The sequence below is a fragment of the Aethalodelphis obliquidens genome, unplaced genomic scaffold (genome assembly GCF_003676395.1).
Source record: "Aethalodelphis obliquidens isolate GAN/ISIS:26980383/991018 unplaced genomic scaffold, ASM367639v1 scaffold9, whole genome shotgun sequence".
Taxonomy (NCBI): Eukaryota; Metazoa; Chordata; class Mammalia; order Artiodactyla; family Delphinidae; genus Aethalodelphis; species Aethalodelphis obliquidens.
In genome coordinates this window covers 31,737,076-31,758,759 of record NW_020837953.1, presented here as the reverse complement: position 1 = coordinate 31,758,759, position 21,684 = coordinate 31,737,076, and the positions used below count along the sequence as shown (strand labels likewise).

Here is a 21,684-nt window from a genome sequence, read left to right as displayed (position 1 = left end):
GTGTAGGTGTTTCCACAACACAACGTGAGTGTGCACATACACGTATCTGTTTCCTGAGGAAGCCGACTGGGAGGAAGGGTATGTGCAAACATATACAGCCTTGCCACGTGCAGACCCTGCAGTAGGGGGTGTCTGTCCTCGCTAGACCCGGAAGGAAAGCACTAACTACTCTGCCACTTTGCAGCTGTCAAAGGTGAGGCCCAGAGAGGTACAGTCACTTGCCTAAGCTCACACAGTAAGGAAGTGGCCAACCCAAACCAACCCACTTGTCACCTTCTGTAGGTTTTAGAGGCAAGGTCCCCTTCCACAATTGCTGCCCTCGAACTCTGCGCAAATTAAACTCTAACTTAAGACACAGCTACCATGAAAGCCGAAATGCCCCTCAGAGACTAAACGGTCTATAAAGGGTAAACTGAGGTACAAAGAGGACAAGTAATTCAACCAGGATCACACCACAATCCATCAGGGACAGAGCATATGACCTGGTAAGGCCAAGAGCTCAGGTCCTGGGGTCAGACAGACCTGGCTTCTAATTTTGGTTCTATCATATTCTAGCGAGTTATTTAACTTCTTTGAGCCTGATTCCTCCTTTGTAAAGTGAGAATAATAAGCACCTCCTAAGGTGGTCATGAGGATGAAATGAGATAATCCACGTCCAGTGCCCATCATGATGTCCGCACACAGCAAGCAGGAAGGGACATTTGCTATCTTATTACTATCATTAGCGGGTGGATGTGGGATTCACTCTGGACCTGAATTCGGATCTGCGTCTTGTGTGCACGTGGGTGTGGTCCCTGCCCCCTCACCACAGTGACGGCGTCATTGAGCAGGGACTCCCCGAAGACAAGGATGTGCAGCAGCTCATTGATGTGAATTTCCTCGAAGACGGCCAGCACGGCCACGGGGTCCACGGCTGAAATGATGCTGCCGAAGAGCAGGTTTTCCAGGAGGCCGATGTTGTTGATCTGCTCGCCGCCCACCAGGCACACGGCGTACATGAGGCCGCCCAGGAAGAAGGCATTCCACAGCGTGCCCACCACGGCGAAGATCAGGATGGTGCCCAGGTTCTCTGTGAACTGCCGCAGGGGCAGGAAGTAGCCCGCATCCAGGATGATAGGCGGCAGCAGGAAGAGGAAGAAGACGTCTGACTGCAGGAAGGGGGGCGTCTCGCCCACGCCCTTGATCAGGCCCCCCACCAGCAGCCCCACCACGATCAGTAGGCAGCTCTCCGGGACAATGCTCGAGATGGTGGGGATCACGTGGAAACCTGCAGAGGGTAAGAGAACGGGAGGCATGGGCTTGCGGGGAGCAAGGAGAACAGAAGGCTGGGGATGGGGTTGGGGACGAGGAGGGCAGCTGCTGAGAGGGGCACAGGCTTGGTTTCAGAAGGCCGCTCTGTTAACTTCCTGAGCCTCAGCTTCCTCGCCTGTAAAACAGAGCTGATGATACCAGCCTCAGAGGGTTGCTGTATAAACTAAGTGATGATGTTGTTAAAGTGCTTTTTGCAAAGGTTATACAGATGCTATCTCTGTCACTGTCACAAAGTAGTATAAAGAAGCAGCTCTGTATGCCTCCAGAAAGCAGAAATTATACACTGATTACGGAGGCTCCAAGCTCCCTGACCACCCTGTCTGCCCAGGTCAGGGCAGGAGTTCTCTTCTGGTGCCGTCCCCACTCACAACTTCTATCTGCAATCCTAAGGGCATTACCTACACCTGAACCCAAGTCACTTTCCAGGGACAAGTTCAGGGAGACAGATGTGAGCTCAAGACCAGGCCTAACAATCCAACAATTCTGTCTGAGGGAAGACAGCCAGTTCCTCATCATGGAGGTATTTAAGCAAAACGCAGACAATGGTTGGTAGGGAAGTGACACAGGAGATAGGAAGAAGCACAGAGGAGTCAAAGAGTATCAGTGCAGGAAGGAACCTGGGGAATCATACTGCCAGGGGCCTGCAAACGTGCAGAACGCACGCAGCAACTTCCCACCCCAGACTCGCGTACTTTCCTGCTGAGCCCAGAGAGCTGCTCAGGAGGCCGACGGCAATACATCACTTTTGCATGTGAGACAAAACCTGTTTGCCACCCTGTTTCTAGCCCAATTCCACCCACTTTAAAGACAGGGCAACTGAAGCTCAGAAGGGAAGGGACTTGCCCAAGATCACACAGCAAATCAGTAGCAGAACCAGGACAGAACGCAGGTCTGACTCAGAAGCTCCCATCAAATTCCGCAGTTCTTTAAGTCGACCCCTCCTTCCTCCCCATTAAGGCATAAAATGCCCCTCTGCTTGAGACCCATCAACTATCTCCCCAAGCCAGGTCCTGACCAGCAGTAGCAGCAGGCCACTCTCTGCAGCGGGCCCCCTTGGTTCCAAACCCAGAGCTGGGAGGTAGCAAAAATCCCTTTCAGAGAGGGCACCTCTCAATGCTATGGGTTTGGCCATGGGTTTTTGGTTTGTTTTGGGTGAGGAGGTGGGTGGAGAAGACCTGGGCATCTAGCTGCATGTCGGGCACATAACCCCCAAGGTCCTCTTGGTTAAGAGGGTCTGCTTGACACTTTGCTCAAGGTGAAGGCTCTTGCTCTCCTCCCCTCCTTAGCCTGTAAGTTCTGTGCAGGCAGATTCCATACCTGTTTATGATTATATCTCCAGGGCTGGGGACACAGTAGGCACTCAACAAGTATCTACTGATCTGAAAATGCAAAGGGCTTGGCCAGGACCCACATGATTCCCGATAACCTGTTTGGCCAGGTCTCTGCTCTCTTCATCCCTGAGATCCTTGGGAAGGAAGAGGAACATCCCTCCCCATGCCCAAAGCCCTCCTGCTCTCAGGTACTGATCTGGGTGGCGCCAGTACAGCTACAATTCAAGACTCAGTACACTATCCAGCCCAGAACCTTGTCACAGCGCCCAGCACCCAGGAGATACTCAAAACATGTTGGAAAAAACGCATCTCCACCCTAGGCCAGGAGACGTGAAAACAGACCTGACCAAAAGTCACCTCTTAGCTAAAAAGGCCCCCTCCCCCGTCCCCGTCTTTGAGGGCCCTTCAGTAACCCTCAGTGTTCACCTGGCTGGTACACTGGGAAGGGTAGGTCAGGTTGAGTCTGAGTCTCCCTTGATCACTTGCTAAAAGGTTAAAGTCCAAACTTTCAGCACTGCCTCCATCATCTGGTCTTGCTGAGGTCTCATGCTCCCCGCTCCCCACTGTCAATTTTTTTTTTTTTGGCCATGCTGTGCAGCTTGCGGGATCTTAGTTCCCTGACCAGGGATCGAACCTGGGCCCACGGCAGTGAAAGCACCGAGTCCTAACCACTGGACTGCCAGGGAAGTCCCTCCACTGTTTATTCTTATGTTTCAACCTTGACGAATTCCTTGCAAATGAGCTACATCCTCTTTTGCCTGCAGAACTTTGCGTAGTCTAGTTTGCCTCTCCAGAACACCATTCCTGTACCTCTACCCGCCCCCCCACCATGTGTGGGTGACACCATATCCTTGGGGAGACAGGACAGCATGTGAGTTTGGGGAAGCCAAACCCGGCCAGCTGGCCCCCACACCCCTACCCCCCACCCCTGGGAGCTGAGCACCAACGGCTGCCTCAGGAGGAGGCAGAGTCTAAAGAGACAGCCCAGGGCAGGTGGAGGACAGCTTCCACCTCCACCTAGCATGTTAGGCTTTGAAACTGCCTCACCGCCCTCTCTGCCATCATCCAATCCAGAGCTTTCCTGGCCCCAGGAAGTGCCGGGCAGTGCACGGAGACCCAGAGACAAATAAGGCACAGCCCCAGGGTGGGGGTGGGGGGCTGTGTGTGTGTGTGTGTGTGTGAGAGAGAGAGAAACAAGCCAAGAACAATAACATGAAGAATGTTCATTCCTCCTAAAGGTGCATCAGGAGCCAGGCCCTGAGCAGGCAGCATGGCACATGTCACCTCTTTAGTCCTCACAACAGCCCTGTGGGATAGCTACTGTCCCCATTTTGCAGAAGAGAAAGCTGGGGCTCCGGCAGAATTCAGCAGCCTCCCCAGAGTCGAATGGAGGAGCTTGACTCTAGCTCAGAGCGTCTTACTTTCTTCAAATAAGCCAGCCCCCAGAGTACCTGGGGCTGGAGCCCTGCTCCGGGAGCAGATCCTCCCAGGCCTTCCTGTGTTGGCCCTGCCTCTCCCAGGCTGGGGAGGAAGGTCTGGGATCCACTCTGGCTCCTGGCCTGTGGGTAGGCGGCACATTACTGGAAAGCAGCTTCGGGGTGGGGGTGGGGGGCTAGATTCTGTCATCAGCACGGTGGAAGGGGGCCTGAGGGCCTGTTCTGGCGTGTCCCTCTCCCAAGGCCCTGACTCCACCCTGAAGAGTCCCCTCAAAGCGCAGGAAGCTTGCTGACACTGAGTGAGGTGAAAGGGGGGACAGTTGGGTGCCTGGTCCCCTCACAAAGGCCCAGCACTGAGGCAAGACCCCAAGATGCCAAGAAATGAGGCAAAACTTCCAAGGCTCGAACTCGTGGCAGTGGTGATGTCACCAGGATGGAATCGGGGGTGGGGCAGGGGCAGTTAGAATCAGATCCAGCTCCGTGAGAGGTGAAACAGACCTTGGAGACCATCCAAATCCTCCATTACACGGTTGGGGAAACTGAGACTCAAAGGGAAGCGGTGACCTGTCAGTGGTCACGACCAGTCCCACCACGAGAACCCGTGAGGCTCCAAGTCCAGTGATCGCTCAAGCCACACGGCCTCCTTCAGGAGCACCCAGGCCTCCCAGGGCAAGGACAGGAGGAGAAGGTGTGGAATTCAACATCCCCGCCATGGGGCAAACCCCCCGACACAGGTTGGGGCTGGCCTCCCTTTGATGTGAAGAGGCTGGGGGAGGGGAGACGTGTTTCTCACTCTGTCCAGTGTAGGTGGCAGTTGGGCAAGTGGGGGCACTGTGGGAACACACACACACACATACATACATACTCACACACTCTCTCTCTCTCTCTCTCTGACACACACACTCGCTTTCTTACGCACACACATGCACACAATCACCCATATTCTTGCTCTCTCTGACACACATACTCTGACAAACACACACATTCACCCACCCTCTTCTCCTTCTTACACAGACACACGCACATACTCTCTCTCTGACACACACACGTGAACGGAACAGGCACTGGACTAAACTTCATATTGATGCGGGGCTCCTGGTCCTCTGCAGCCTCTCTGCTCTCCACCATGAGAACATTTTATTTACAGCTCCTCAGACTGTCCCCATCTGCTGAGACTGGCGCAGTGGAGCAGGCAGACGAGGCTCTCCCACATCACCCTTGGTTGCCGGGGTGACCAGACACCCCAGTCCCACTTCCCGAATCTTTCCCCTGCCCTGGCGGTCAGAGGAGAGTGCCGGGAAGAGGGGCCTCCTTGGCCCACCAGTGCCGGGTCACCAGGGACCCAGGGGCACGCGATGGGCTCTGCTGCCCTAGTTCCAGGCCTGAGGACTGCTCTGGGGCTGCAACTCGGCCAGGTCCCAAGGGGTTCCTGGTTGCACAACAATTCCGTTTAACTCCCTCTTCAACTGCCCCAGCAACCAGTCTCAACTACAGTAATGAAAGGTAATACCTCCCAAGGAAAGCCTGGCACTCTATGGTTTATAGCAATGTGTTGACACGTCTAACTTACTTGCACCTCACCAAGCTCTGGGAAGTCACAATTACCATCCCCTCATTTTAGAGATGAGGAAACTGAGGCACAGAAAGGTGAAGCAACTTGCTCAAAGTCAAGTGGCTGGTAACTGATTCAAATCCAGGCAGTCTGGCTCCAGTCTCTGTTCTTAGCCACTCCCTACGTTATCCCTGGTTTTATTCTTATTTTGTTTCTAAGGGGAGCGTCAGAACCCAGGACTGAAGAGCCCCAGAGTGGTTCCCAGGGTGCCAGAGGTGTTTCTTCCCAGGAGCTCTTCTCCAGGGAAGTCGCACCACTGCTCCTCTTCCACTCTAGAGGCCGAGGAAAGACCTTGAGGAATCTTTCCCATCTTTTAAGCCTGCCGCCTCACTCCCCAGTTAACTCAGCCAGAAGGGGTCAGTCTTCTCCTGAACTCCTAGGGTAGGAGGAGGGAATTGTCAGCCCCTGCCTGCCTGGTCTGTATTCAGCTCCGGTCTCCACTGGGGCCGGAGGGTTCTTTGGGGTAGGAGGGGCTCTGATTGTTCTTGAGTCAGATTCCTCTACGTGTTGATTCTTCCCACCATCAACGTCAGCTCTGAGGACTGACGTCCTCAGGGAGAAAGATAAACCAGATGCAGTTGGCGGCGCCTCAGTAGGTTTGCAGCCAGACCGGCAGAGACAAAGATGTGTGGCGCTCGCCCCTCTGCCCTTGGTTCCAATCAGGGCGTAGCCACTGACTAGCTTGGTGGCCTTGAGCAAGTTACATCTCCTAACCTCAGTCTCCCCATCTGTGTAAAAGCCTATTTCAGAAGGTTTCTGGAGCACAAGAGGACATAATCAGGGCAAAGGATGCCAAACAATGCTAGCACTCAATGCTGGCAAAAAGCGGTGAGTGCTATTATTATTAGAATCTTCAAAACCCAGGTATAGCATGAATCACTCTACGTTATCATGACCTGCTGGTGCGCACCTGTCCATCACTTAGGTGTTAAGCTCCCTAAGGGTGGGAACTTTCTAGAGTCAGCTGGGTCTCCAGCTGCCAGCATAGAGTAGGCATAGTAACTATTTGTGAATTGAGATAAAACTGACTTTCAGATGTGAAGTGTGGGAAAAAGGAAGGGGGCTCTGAAATTTCAAGAGTAGGTGATGCTCCCAGAGCAGGGACCATCTGAATTGGGCTTTGAAGTTTACCAGAGAGAGAAGCAGGAAAAAAGGCCTTCTAGGGTCTGTATCCTTTAAAGACCCCAGCATAAGTACCCTGCACGTAGCAAATGGATGCATGGGTAATGAATGAATGAAAAACAAGGAAAGAAAAAGACAAATAGGAAGGCTTGACTTCGCCAAGCCTTTGCCAATATCCAAATATGAGTGTTGCTGAAAAGATTAAATGAGATGGCGTATGTCAAACACTTAGCACAATAACTGTTACATTTCTCTCTGAGTCTTGGTTCCTCCTCTGTTGCTGGGGTGATGCCTGACCTGGTCACCCAGTGACCAAGGTGGCTGTGTCACTGAGATCATTTATTTAGAGCTCCTGGCCCACAGGAGTCACCCAATGAGCGACAATTTTAAAAAAATGTAAACCAACAGTGCCCACTCAGTAAGACTATATTTGATCATGATTCACTTTAAGATACAATCTCCAGCACAGAGAAGGAGAAAAACACTTACTGGACACTTAGAGTGTCTGATGCAAGGCTTTTCCATAGCTCCTCTCATTTCATCTCATATCCTGACCCCCATTTGACGGATGAAGAAACTGAGGCTCAGAGAGGTGAAGTGACTTGCCCAAGGCTACCTACCTGGGAAGTGGCAGAGTCAGAATTAGAACCCAGGTCTCCTAATTGCCAGTTCTTTGTGCCAGGCTGCATCAATGAAAACTAAATGTGTGAGCACCAACAGGAAGAGAATTCAAGTCTGCAATATGCCTCCCCTGCAAAACAGCCAAAAATAAATCTGTTCCAAGTACCTGGAGAAGAACTCTTCCCCATGCTGGTGGAGTCTGTCTCTCTCTGTGCCTTTTCCCATCATTCTTCCAAATGGTACCTCTATCTCTTGCCTGTTTCAATCCACATCTCAGGGAGACAGGGTCCCACCCTCTGGGAACATCGAGTCTGGGTGGGAAATTAGCTAATAAGCTAGCTGAGAACACAACAGCATACGCTGGGCCACCTGAGGCACGGGGAAAAGACGACTAAGCCAGGAGGTCAAAACCTGGGTTTGGGGCCCAGCTCTGCCCTTTAGTAACCAGGAGGCTTGGGCAAATCACCACAGACGACCTCAGTTTCCTCAGGTGTAGACAAGTGAGAATCAAGGGACTGGATACAGAAGCACCTGTACATTGTGACGTGGCAGACAAACTTCAGAGATGATTGATAAAGGGGAGGTAAGGACAGAAATGCCACATGGGCCGGAGGGCAGGGGGGACAAGGAGACTCGAAAGCAGTAAGCAGAGTGATGCTGTGACTTGCCGGGCCCTCTCGGAGACCTGGCAGGAGAAGCTGTGATCAGGATTCCAGGTTCGTTAACCCTTAGCACTTAACCTCCCATCCCTATCAACCCCTGTCCTCCAGTTGCTAGAAGTCCCCAAACCCCATCTCTGTGCACACAGAGGGAAATCCTTCACCTTGAACTTCTACCCACCTTTCAAAACCCAGCGCAGGTGTCACCTCCTCTGGGAAGCCTTCCCTGAACCCCCAGGCTGAGTCAGGTGCTCCTGCAAACTGAGGAGTGAGAGCTCTGCAGCTGGTATTTTAGTCGACTTGGCAGCCCAGCACGCGGGGCTGGCACTAATCTTGTCGAATGGATCTGAGGTGGCTTTCCAAATATCCTGAGCCCCATGAAAATAATGCTCAGGATGAGTGGGTTCAGGGAAAGATGGAAGCTTCCTAAAGGATGTGGAATTGAAGTTGGGTCTGGAGGGCAGGGGGCTGATGGGGGAAGAGTGAACAAATGCACAGAGAGGGCGTCTCAAAAGCCTTCCAAGGACCCTGAGGCCTCCAGCCAGCCTGGAAGTGAGGAAGGTGCTGGCACACAGCTGGAGGAGGCAGGCATGCGAGGACCCAAGTCAAGGGGCCCGAGCTGATGCTGCGGGCCTCAGAGGGGCCCCTGACCTTCAGGTCTGGCCCTTGAGCCAGGTTCTATTCCTGCCCTGCCTTTCACTCCCACCAGACTTCTCCCTGGGTCTCAAGTCCCATTTCAGTATCCCCTACTCCCCCTCACCTCACCCTGAGCTGGAACAGCAACTCTAGGTACCTAGTCCAGCCTCCCCAATCACCCAAGCTCTCCATAAACATTTGCTGAATGAATTTCACTCCCGCAGATTCTCCCCACCCCCCACAGGATAGATGCTGGATGGAGTCCCCATGCGGTGAGGTGGAGGATGACTCACGGAGGGGCGGGGAGGTAGGGACAGGGACAGGGACAGGCAGTAAACAGCCTGTGCGTGTTGACATGATACAGAGCTCCAGCAGGCAACGGCAGGCAGCAGAGGTCTCCGCGCAGCCAGAAAGGGCAGCAGCTCAGGGGGGTGGGTAGGACCTCAGGCTCCAAAGACTCTCGTGGCTGGTTTGGGTCCCTGGCGGGGGACCATGGGATACACACTGGTTTCTTCTGATTTTTTTCAAAATGGAAATATATTACTTTGGTGATTTAAATGAAATCATGGTCATTTAAAACTTTTTTCCAAAAGTATATGAGTTAAGTCAAAGGAGAATAATCCACCAGTGATTCTCCGTTTCCTACACCCGTTCTACGACCCCCCAACCCCCGAAACAGACTGATATATAAACTTCGAAGCTTTTCTGTATCTATAAGTTTAAAATTTTTGTGTAAATGGTGTAAGCTACACACTGTGCTGTGACTGCTTCTGTGGGGCAGAGACTGGGCTAAACACTTCACTGCAGCATCTTGTTCAATTCTCTCAACAACCCTACTGCAGTAGGTACTATTATTGTCCCCATTTTAAGGTGGGTAAAGAGAAGGTCAGAGGGATGACCACTTACGTGCCCCAGGGTCAGAGAGCCAGGGTTACTGAGCAGTGTTTCAGACCCAGGCTGACCCCACGCCCCCAGCCCCCCAGCCCTGCCCCCTGTGAAGCAACCTCACTGTGTGTACGGCCTTGCCTGCGCCATCATGTATTGGATGGTCCCTCCACGATGGCATTAGGCTGAAGCCTGCTTCCTTATACTCTGAGATCCTCCACTAAGAGTTCCAGGGAGGCCTCACCTCTGCGGCTGGCAGTGAGACCAGAGGGCCTCGGCTTCTGCTTTCTCCTGATCCTGTGGTACCACTGGCATCAGAAAAATCTAAATCACATCCCTTTCAAAGGAGGCCTTTCTGCGCTCCCCAGGTTTCAACCACAGAGTGTGGAGGAGAGGAAAGCACAGAGTGCTTGAGCTGGGAAAGAACCTGGCCTCAGTCTGGTTTCAAGCCACCATCCCCTTCCTTTCCTGGTGCCCCAGGTGTGCCACTCCCTAGCTCGGGCTCTGCCCTCCCTGCCCATCCCCAGCCCTGTCGTGGCTCCTGCCAGACTGCTCTCAGGACTTACAGACAGCAGCAGGAGCTCCAAGCACCAGTCTGCCCACACCTGCGGTGGGGAAGAAACAAGAGGTTCAATAATAGAGGTTCTATTTCCAGAAACCTTAGAGCCCTGGGAAAGCTGGGTTTTTCTTTTCCTTTTGGTGGAGGTAGTGTGTAGTGTTTGCAAAATCCAAATTTAAGAGAAAACTGAAATTGAGTATACCAAATACCTGCTGTTCTTAATGTCCCAGCTGAAAGTCACTTAGCTTAGAAGCACAACAATGAACTAAATTCATTAGATATAACTTGAACTTGCTCACGATATCATCGTACTCAGATATAGAGAGGTGGAGTACAGAGAGGTGGCCGTAGGAAAGCAAGACAAAGAGAAATTCTACCATTTCCAGGACAACAGCTGCGCAGAAAGCAAGTCCTGGCGCCCCATTTTCAGCTGCCGCAGAGGAGGGAGGGGGAGCTGCAGAGAGAGAACAGGACTTAGGTGGTGCTGGCTGGGCGGGGAGGAGGGAACAGCGCGCTGGGGAGGCATCCGGGGCCCCTTCTACCCCTCCCAGCTCAATTGGCTACAGAGTCTACTATGCGCTTCACAGCATCTGGGGGTGGTGACGAAGAAGGGGTGCCTGGCAACCCTCAGCTAGGTTTTGGTGACCACTCAGAAAGGCCAGAAAGACACTGATGAAAGAAAATGACTCTCAGAGGACAGAGCTTGGAGTGAGCCTGAGAAGATGGGGAGGCTTCCGGTGGGATGGGCGTGGGGTGACCCTGAGGCTGGTGTGTCTGGGTGTGCACAGGGTGGACCTGCAGAGTAGCAAGGGCACAGGAGCTGAACTCTCACTTCCCCACCCCCAAACCTGCTCCTCCTCCCACGGTCCCCGTCTCCCCAGCATCGCTCAGTTGCTCAGGCCCCAAACGCTGGAATCATCCTGACTCCTTTCTTTCTCTCACAACCCATAACCCAGTCCAGTGGCAAACACCGGATCTGGCTCCACTCACTCCCTTCTGGAGCTACTGGCCTCCTTGCTTTTCCCTGGATGCAAATATGATTCCACCCCAGGGCCTTTGCATTTGTTGGCTCCTCTGCCTGAAACGTTCTACACTGAATACGTGGACGTGGACGGCAGATTCCCTCCCTTCTTACGGGTCCCTCCTCAGGGAGGCCTTCCCGTACCCTCCTATCCGCCTACCCTGCTTTATCATTCTTAAGAGCACTTATCACTTCCTGTTTGTGCTCACTGACGGTTCCCCTGACCCAGAATGCAAACTCCATCAAGGCAGACTGTCCAGTTGCTGTCGTGTCCCTAGCACCTAGAGCTGTGCCTGGCACACGGTAGGCTTGCAATCAGTATTTGCTTAGTCGATGATCGTCTCCTGCCTCAGTGACCTAACAAGGTTGTTGTGAGGACCACATGAGACCCAGACATGGGAGCACCGAGCAGACCCAAAGAGTCTGCTCACACCGTGTGGCTGGTTGGCCGTCTCCCGTCCAGATTGCTCAAGGGCAGGGACCCTGTCTTACTCACCGCTGACTCTCCAGCACTTAGCACAGAGCCTGGCACAGGGCAAGGATAAAACTTGTTTGTTGAGTCTGCATGACTATTTGAGGGCAGAATTCCTGTCCTAATTTAACCTAATCTCCAGTGTTTGGCACTAAGCTTGTGTGCACTAAACACTAGCTGAACTGGCCTGAGTCTGAAGGAAGGGCTGGGGTTAGGGAGACACGGGGAAGGCCTTCCAAGCAAAGCCCCAGCGTCCGAAAAGGCAGGACAGGCAGAACGAGTGTGGTGTAGGCAGAGGACTTCTACTGGGCGTAAATGACAGTGAAGGCTGAGAAGGAAACCATCACTCAGATGGTCATAAAGCAGCCTTTTCTCTGGTCCTCACTAAAATCCAGGGCAGTAGACAACAGATGAGGAAACAGAAGTTCAGAGAGATCCAGACATGCAGCCAGGATCACGGGTAACAGCAGAGCCAGGTCACAAAGCTGAGACCACTGACCCAGTGCAGGGCTCACCCAGGGCCAGACTGTGAAAAGGCCTTAAGCAGCCTGGAGAGAGAATTCTGGGTCAACCTGGTGAATGAACCAGGCAGAACTGCTGGAGGGCTCTGACAGAGGAGGTGAAAAAGTCCTGCCTGCAAGCACCCTGGGGAGGGAGTCAGGGAGACGGTGCTGCCCCCAGGCTCAGCACCCTGGGGTGGAGCAGAGCTCTCCAACTGCCTAGCCATCAAGTCTAGGATCCAGGGGCAGCCGGCACTGCTTCCTGCAGATTCCAGCAGGTGGACCAGCCCAGCCTCCATCTCACCTCCAAATGCCTGCAGAGACCAGGAAGCAACACTGGGAGAGGAAAAGGGCCTGAGCCAAGCTCAGGGTGGGGCTCAGGAGATCCGGATTCCAGTCTAGATCCTGCCACCACCTCACTAGGTGCTTTGAACAAGCCCTTGCCTTTCTCTGGCCTCAGCTTCCCCATCCTCAGAGGCATGCTGAGAGCCTTTCCAGCTCTGACATCTGACCGATGAGCCCCGCTCGTGGACAAAGCTGGGGCTCTGTAATACCGTCTCTGTCCATGCCAACAAGCATGATGTCTGGGCTCAGAACAGTCTTCATGCAGAGCAAGACTGCACAAGCAGCATGGGGCAGTGTACAGAGTCCTGGTCTGCCAACAAGGGAGCTGGCTTCTGTTCTAAACTTGAACTTCTCGGTGATCTATGGCAAATCACGGTACTGCCCTGAACCCCACTTCCTTCCCCTCTAGCATGGGGATAAAGCAATACCGTGGCACAGGGTGGCTGTGAGAAAGAGGAGGGAATGGAAGTAAAAAGACTGAGAGGAAAATAAAACAAACACCCAGAGAGCTGCGGCAATCACCGTGACGACTCCGCTTTCAAGGAAGATGCAGAGGGAGAAGGACACATCTTGGAGGGAGGGGTGGGATGGCAAGGGGCCTCTCTGCTCCTGGGGAGCAGGGCATGTCTGCCCTCCAGGGCTCAGCCTATTGTGTGGCCCAGCGTGGCTGCCACCTGGCTTGGCTTCCACAAGAGCACAGCAGGAATATGGTGACACCAGAGGTGCTGGGCCCTCCGCGGGAGTAGAGACTCACTCTGAAGCCTTGGCCCAGCCAGGCAGCCAGGCCCTAGTGAGAGGAGGAACCCCGGTCAGGCGGCAGTCTGCACTAGAGGCAGCTTCCCTTGGGGGCCCGGCAGCCAGCTCTCTGGAGGACTGAGGCAGAGGGGCTGGTCCCGGGCTTGTAGGAGGGCTGGGCCAGGGGAGGCAGTCCAGGTGCAGGCTGGGAGCGAGATGGCTGGGAAGGGAGACACTGAAAAAACACACTGGGGTGTCGCCTCAGAATTCTGTCCCAAGTTTCAACTCAAACTCGGTTACCAGAGGAGGCAGGGAGGCTGGTCTTGAGAACCCAGCAGCCTGGTTTCCTGGCTCTGCCACCTACTAGCAGGCACTCAACCACTGAGTCTCCATTTCTTCATCTGAAAAGTGGGGCTCATAATCATTTCTATGTCAAAGGGCTGTCCTGAGGGTCCGAGGAGGTGATGTATCTGGAGCAAAGGGCTGCCAAAGAAAGTGCTCAGCAAAGGGCGTGGTCCCATCGCTGTCTCCCCAGTCCCAGGCCAGAGAGGGCCCGCTGGCACCAGAGCACGGCTGCCAGGGACGCAGCTGTCAGGAGACCAGGGCACCTTCTGAGGCAGAGCTTGGTGCCCTGTCCCTGCCATCACTGGTTCCAGGCTGAGTCTGGCTGGCAGGAGTTTCTAGAGGTGCTGAGAAAAGACAGAGGGGACGCTGAAGAGAGGCAGAAGCCCCACTGAACCTGCTTCTCGTCCCCTATAAGACCTGTAAAGCTTTCTCCCAGGGTACCTGAGTACAGATCTTGAGAGCTGTGGATGTGGCTGGGGCCCTGCAGATGCAGGTTCCCTGAAACCTCGGCAGCAGAGTCCCTGCGGTTAAGCTGCTAGAGCTTCCCCCTAAGCAGGTGCCCGAGGCATCCATCTCGGGTCTGCCCTGAAAGTCTCCACACACTTCTCCTGAAAACAGCCCAGTTGGCCGAGCGTTGCGAAGCGTTGGGGGCGGGGGGGCGGACACAGAGGGAGCATTGGCGGGCCTCTCCCCGCCTCCTCTCCCTGTCCACTGGGGACAGTTTGCCACCTCAGGCCTCTGGGAGCCAGGAGATATGCGGAGGAGATGGGAGAGCTGAGCATGCTCAGAGGAGGCTGCCCTTTAGAGGACACTGCAGAGATGAGGACACAGCCGGCTGCAGGCCTTGGTCCTGGTGCCAGGAAGGCCTGGGGCTCCAGAAACATCAAAGGGAAGTTGGACCTCTCCTGGCGAAGAAGATGGGCAGCAAAAAGCCACAGGAGGTTAGAAGAGGCAAGGCGTCCCCAGACCATTTCAATCTGATCCCTCCACTTCACAGATGCAAAGAATGAAGCCCAGAGACAGGCAGGGACTTGGCCAAGGCCACACTGCAAAGTGGTGGCAGAGCCAGGATTCACACCCAGGACTCAATATTCCAAAGCCAGTCCTCACTTGGGACACAATACCACCCCTCATGCTACTCCCACCTTTTTCAAAGAACCACCTTTTTTCTAGCACTTCACTGTGACGCTTTGTACACATTAACTACATGGTTCTCCTGAAAGTTTTCTGATACAGGTATTGTCATCCTCATTCTGCAGCTAAGAAAACGGAGGCAGAGAGAGGTGAAGGCACTTAGCCCAGGCCCTACAGCTGGTCTTTTTGACTCCAGAGCCACAGCTCAGCTCGGCTGCCTCCATCTCTGAGCCCTGGCTTTCTGTCCTGATGGCTGGGAGCAGAAGCCTCAGTTTACTTCCAGCTCTGTCACTCCCTTGCTGTGTGACCTTGGAGGTAAGCCACCCACCCACTCTAAACCTCTGATTCCCTCTAGGTAACCCCTAGCAGAACCCACGTGCCCTGGTTCTGCGTGTGCTTTGCTTGCAGAACCAGGAGCCATCTGGTACCCTAGTGAAGAGGAATAGAACTCTTGCAGAGGTACCTCCCAGGCCTGGGTGGGGCCTGTGCGCACTGCCTCAAGGGGCACAGCGTAGCCCTCCAGCTGCCCACCAGCATAGGAAGGGAGAGTCACACCAAGCCTGTGCTTTCTCATTTCGCCTTAGTAACGCCATGAGATAGGCAGTGTTTCCATTTTCGGAGGAGAAACTGAGGCTCAGAGCCTACAGAACTTGCACACAGCAAGCAACACAACTTGCTCGCTGTATTTGATCCCAGGACCACCTGATCCCCGAAGACAAGCTCTGCCCTCAAGCCAGGCTGCTCAGTAGGAAACGACCTGTAACAGCTTCCTACTGTCTATCACTCTCGTCCTCAGGGCACAGGTTCCAGAGTCCGGCTCAGATTGTGCGGGGAGAGCCTGGCCGGAGGCTGGGAGCCCATCAGTGAAGAGCCAGGCATGGAGGGGCGAGGTCCCAGGCAGGCTGAGAGGCTGCCCACCCGCCTACTTGCCTGCCACCAGCCCGCCCCATAGAAGGCAGTGCCCCGTGCCCAGGAAGGAGTAAAGAAAGTCTCCCTGAACACCTGCTTCCCCCTGGGCAGGGCCCATCGTACGATCTTTCACATGGTAGAGAAGTGGGGATACCTGTGGCAGCAGAAGCCAGGAAAGTAACCCCTGCAGGGCAGGACACGGAGGGCCTGGAACTCCGGCTGGAGCCCCAGTTCTAATCAGCTAGCTCGGTGGCCAGCTTCCGCTTGCGATGGGGATGTTAACGATGACAGCCTCACTGAGGGCTCCTTAGTCCTCACAACTACCCAGTGCGGGAGGCCCTATCATACCCACATCACAGATGAGGAACCTGAGGCTCAGAGAGGCTAGGTTACTTGCCCAAGGCCTCCTAGCCGGTAAGTGGCAGGGCCAAACAGGACTCCAGCCCAGGAAGCTGACTCCAGAGCTGACAGGTACTCATCCTCCAGGGCGTTTCTCAGCCAGGTTCCTCATCTGAGCCACAGGGAAAATGATCTGGATACCATTTTCTCAATTCTCTGAAGGATGGACCTAACTAGAACTGTCTCAGAATGTTCCAAGGACCAGGCTGGGGGCCTCAGTATGGAATAACTATTGTTGTTATCAGTGAAAAGGAAAGAACACTGTCCCTGAATGCCAGTCCCCACACCGTCCTAACTATGGGTCTCAGGTTTGCTCCCGTGTGAGCGGAGGGGACCAGGGAACCTCCAATGGGTCTTTCACTCTGGCTTCCCAGGATTCAAGGTCACTCAGTTCTTCCACTTTCTGGTGCGTGTGACCCTGGGTAAGCTAGTTAACCTCTCCAGACCACAGGGTCCTCATTTATAAATGGGGACACTTCCACCCACCTCACAGGGTCAGGTGAGCCCCACTGTGTTGCTGAAGGCAAAGGGCCCGTGAGGTAAGGCTCAAGCACCAGGTGGTGGTGCCCCCTATTCTTTGAGCAGGACTCCTGTGACGTCACCACTCACAGCCTCTAGAACACATGTCGCTCCACAACCTCACCCTGAAAGCAGATACCAGGGCTCAGAGCCCCTCCCCAAGCCCCACCCTGGACCAACAAGGCACTCCCAGGCAGGGCCTTGCGAGCTCCCTGATATCACTGCCCTGGTGCTTTCATAATGAGCTGCGGCTCCTAGACGGATGGGAGCCAGAGCACAGGAGCCATTTCCGCCGCTGTGTGCCTAGCACCACATGCAGTGGCTAAACACTGAGGAAAGTGGGGCCCTCCTGGGCTGGTACCGTGCAAATCTTATCATGCCAAATTCTTCCCGGGAAGGGGTGGGTAGTGAGGCAAAGGCCCAGCCCATGCTGGTCAGGGTTTTGTTTCCGGATTCTTGACCTCAGCCTAGGCTGTAATCTCACAGGCCTGGACGACCCCCCTCTACCCTCTCGTAGAAGTTGTGAGGGTGAAGCCTCAGGAGACCTGAACACTGAGCTGGAAGCTGTCTGAGCGACTACTCAGATCCAGGCCTTTGTCTACCTGAGGACAGGGGCAGCGGTGCTAACTTGGTTTCTTAGGAGGAGGAAGTGAGCTCCATGGGGCTGGGGGACTCACACAGCCCCAGGTTTGGGGGTCCTAGACCAGGGCTGCATCTCCTATCCATCCAAGTCCCCGCTCCTCTGCCCCACCTCCCTGCTTCTCTGCTTTCTTGGACCAGGGGAGGGTGGGGACAGATCAGTGCCTGGAAGATCTAGTCCCCAGTGGCCTCAGTCAGTAACCAGGGGGAGAGCACCCTTCCTGCCTAGCAGGGAGTCCCCACAGATAGGAGGTGGACCGGTTAGAGCCAAGCTCTGGTCCAGAGAGAGTGGGAACGGTGGGCAGGGGGGCGGCGGCGGCAGGCGGGGGTGAAGTGCGGTGCTCTGTGAAGCTGTAGCTCCTACGCCTCCCTTGGTTCAGGTCTGGCTCCATCACTTGCGGGCTCTGTGACCTTCCCGAAGCCACTGCTTCCTCAGATGGTGGGCTGAGTTAGATTCTCAGAGGCCTCCTCTAGCTCTGACAGCCCCCAGGTTTACATAATAACCAGCTCACACGCATCACTTTCCATTTTGCTTTGTACTTTCGCATACTTCATCTCATTTAAACCTCATGGCATGCTTCAGAGGCAAGTATGGGTTCTCCCAGGTTAAAGATGAAAAAGCCAAAGCTCAGGGCATTTAAGCCCAAGAACACATCCAGATAGGGCGCAACAGAGTCAGAACTTGCACCCTGGGCTCCACATTGAGGAAAGCTGAAGGCAGTCCAGCCAGGCCAGGGTGAAAGGCCCGAGAGACCGGTTCAGGAGCTCACTTAGCCTGTCTCTCTCAAAGCTGCTCCACTGACACAGAGAAGGGGACTCTTTCAAAAGATCAGATTTAATGAAAAAAGTAAGTTGCAAAAGATGACGGACAGCGTGATTATTATTGTGAAGCCGTTTTCATTAAAAAGAACTTCATACAACTGTAGGGAAAAGTCCAGGCAGACACACTGAACTGTGAAGACTGATCAGCTCTGAGGAGCAGCTGGGGTGAAAGGTATGATTTGCATTTTTTTCTTTAAATACTTATGTAGTGTTTGTTGGTTGTTTTTTTTTTTTTTTTTTTTTCCTTTTTACAAACGACAACAACAAAAATCTGGGGGGAATTTTCTGGGCAGCAGCTCTAAGTCAAAACTCAGCATTAAACATGTTACTGTAATTGATTATCTCACTGAATTTTCAAAAACCCTATGGAGGATAAGAATATTCATAGCAGCTTTATTCATAATTGTCAAAAAAGGGAACCAACCCAAATGCCCACCAACAGGAGAATGAACCAACTGCGGCTTACTCACACGAGGCGATGCCACAAAGCTATGGAAAGAACAAACCTCTGGGACATGCAAAGATAAAGGGAAACCTCCCAGAAATGCTGAGCAAAAGAAGCCAGAAACGAGAGTACCTGTGTCTGACTGTGGGTGTCTATGGAGTTGAAGAACAGGTACAGCCAAGTGACAATGACGGAAGACAAAATGGTGGTTCCCACAGGGGAGAGTTGGGGTATAGATTGGGAAGGGCAGAGGGGACTCTGGTGGGGTACACAGGTGTCCTTTATCTCCATCTGGATGTGAACATTTGTAAATAATCAGCGAGCTATATGTGCACTTTAAGATCAGCGTACTCTACTGCGCGTATGTACGTTATTCCTCGATTAAATGAACAGAGGGAAAAAGGTTTAAAAAAAACATGCAGGCGAGGTACTTCCCTGGTGGCACAGCGGTTAAGAATCTGCCTGCCAATGCAGGGGACGTAGGTTCGATCCCTGGTCTGGGAAGACCACACATGCCGCACAGCAACTAAGCCTGTGCGCCACAACTGCTGAGCCTGCGCTCTAGAGCCAGTGAGTCACAACTACTGAAGCCCATGAGCCTAGAGCCCGTGCTCCGCAACAAGAGAAGCCACTGCAATGAGAAGCCCATGCGCTGCAACGAAGAGTAGCCCCCGCGAGCCACAACTAGAGAAACCCTGCACACAGCAACGAAGACCTAACGCAGCCAATAAATAAATAAATAAAACAAAATAAAATTTTAAACAACAACAACATGCAGGCGAGAATTATTTCCAGATAAAAATGATGCTGATGGGTCAGGTACTCAGCCCAAGGTTACACAGCTGGCCGGTAGTAGAGCTGGGATTCAAAGCCAGGTTTGTTAGATTCTGAAGACCTTAAGCCGCCAGGCTATACTGACCCCTGACTGCCCCGAAGGATGCCCTGAATCTCCCAATGGGTCCCTGTGTCACTGCAAAGGCAGCCTTGAACCCTGGGTTCAAGACCGTCTACGGCCATCTGGCTCTTCACTGTTATCCCTGTGGTTCAGTCACCTGCTCACACCAGGTGGATGGAGCCTGGCTCCCCGGAAGGCTCGGCACACTGAGGGCTGCGCTTTAACCGGTGAGGCCAAAAAGGAGCAGAGGCCACACCCACAGCTAAAGTCTTGGGCCCACTGGGAGCTGGGATGCGAGGAGTGCTCTGTGCCAGAAGGGGGTGCCTGGTACACACCCACTTACCATAACAGGCCCTGGCCCACAGTGATGGAATTTCAGATGTGTAAGGATAGCTAAGCAGCAGTGCCGGGCCTGGGCTTGGCTCTGATACCCAGCCCAGTGCTCCAGCCGCGAGGCTTCACTGCCTCACATTCTCCCATTAGGACCCCAAGCTCCTGTTGACCCAGAAAAGCCAGACCCTGCCAGTCGATCTCACCCTTCTTCCCCACCAGGGACCAGGAACAGAGGAGCTCTGAGGAACTTGGCTTCCCCGGAGCCACCACATTCTGCTTTAAACTTCCAGCCTGCCCAGGTTCCCCTCCCCCTCGAAAGGGAGCCACCTCCTGCTGCTTGGCATGGATCTCCCTCTCCGGCTACATCCTCTCCACTCTCTCCCCAACTCCTACACAATCCTTGTCCCAAATCACTTCCTGCAGCTTCCCATCTGATCAGTTTCTTAGGAAGCATAATTATCCAGGGAGGGAGGAGGTGGAAAATTCCCAGAGCCAAGAACACTGGGGAAAAGTTCATCCAGTTCATTCTCCACCTGCCAGGAGAGCCTCTGTCCTAAACACAAGCCAGTCAGTCATGGTCACACCTCCCTCCTAAACCTCCGCAGTTCCCGCCACTACACTACAGTCCTCGCTGCTCTGCAGTGAATCAGAAGCCCTTCTGATCTGGCCCAACTTCGGTGCGGGCCTCATCACCACTACATTCTAAGTGACGGCGCCAGAACTGAGACCGTCTGCCACCAGGGCCCACGCTGCACTGTGCCGCCTCCCTGTGTCACTTCAGCCTGCCTTGTATTTAAGCTGTTTACACGTCTGTCTCCCACACAGCCCTGCCATTGCGTAGTAGGTGCTCAGACGCAAGCTGAGGAGAAGGTGGGATGCCCAGGGCCAGCCACCTCACACCTGCAGAAGGGCCAGAGGACTGTTCCAGAGGAACAGTGAAGGAAGGAAGGAGGGAAGGGCCACTCACTCCATCACAGAAGAGCTCCGGACCAGGAGCTGAAGACCTGCACTAGCCCAGCTCTGCCACCGCCCCCTGTGGCCTGTGGGCAAGTCATTTCCTCTCTGGCCTTCTGCTTCCTCCTCTGCTAGATGAGGAGGCCTCGCCGCTGCTCGGTGCTCTGCACGGCACTGTCACCGAACCTCCACATCTCTGCCCTCAGTCACCACACAGCTGCAAGGACAGGAGCCTGGATTCGAGTCCAGGCCTTTTAACCTCCAACGCCCTTATCTTTTTCAATTACACCTCCTGGACTCCTAACTCCGTCTCTAGCATCCCTCCCAACAATCAAGTCCAATTATCTGATTCCAGGCCTGCCCTTTCTGGGCCTGATAACTCCCTAGGCCACATGGGACCGTAAGGTTCAGGTGGTAAGAGGCATGTCAGGGCCCTGGCGCTCGGCAGTGCCACGCCTCCCACATGACAGGTCTGGTGACATCCTGCCTAGAGGTGCTGGGGCTGGGCAGGGGAGGGGCAGGAGTCCAGCAGAGCCTGGCACCTCACTCAGCCCCTCCCCTCGCCACATGCTCGCGCCGCCCCCCTCCTGCTCTGCTCCACTCCCTATCCACTCCTCCCTGGGCACGGCTCTCCATCCCGCTCCTGGCCTGGCCAGAGATGCCTGTTGGGAAGCTTCGCTCTTGTTGCTCTCACAGACCTGGCTGAGTAGCCCTGGGCCAGGGTCCTGCTTTGCTTGGCTCGCTGTGGCCCAAAGCCAGAGTCGACCCTGGGAGCCGTCTCTTGACCCCTAGGCTGCTCTGCACATCCCTCCCCAGCTCAGTGGCACTGCACGCACCTAGAATCCAATCCGATGCCTAACCCAAGGCCCACGGGCCAAGCAGGGTCTGGCCCCCGCCTTCCTCTCCGTCCTCACACTGCACCTCCCTCTTATTCCACCCCAGCTTCCTCAAAGATGCTCTCCTCAGGGGCCCTGATCTTTGCAAGGTGGGCGCCTTCTTGTCATTGGCTCAGCTCAAAAGCCAGCTCCTTAGAGAGGTCTTCGCT

General features: G+C 54.2%; 1 protein-coding gene across 3 annotated transcripts in view; it reads right to left on the bottom strand.

Moving 5' to 3' along the window:
• The window catches only part of SLC9A1 (solute carrier family 9 member A1), a 49,412-nt gene that overhangs the window by 12,004 nt on the left and 15,724 nt on the right, over positions 1–21,684 (bottom strand). For all 3 annotated transcript variants that reach the window (XM_027109555.1, XM_027109553.1, XM_027109554.1), the window contains exon 2: positions 807–1,267. In XM_027109555.1, coding sequence (XP_026965356.1) covers positions 807–1,267 — 461 coding nt within the window. The remainder of the gene's footprint in view (positions 1–806; positions 1,268–21,684) is intronic.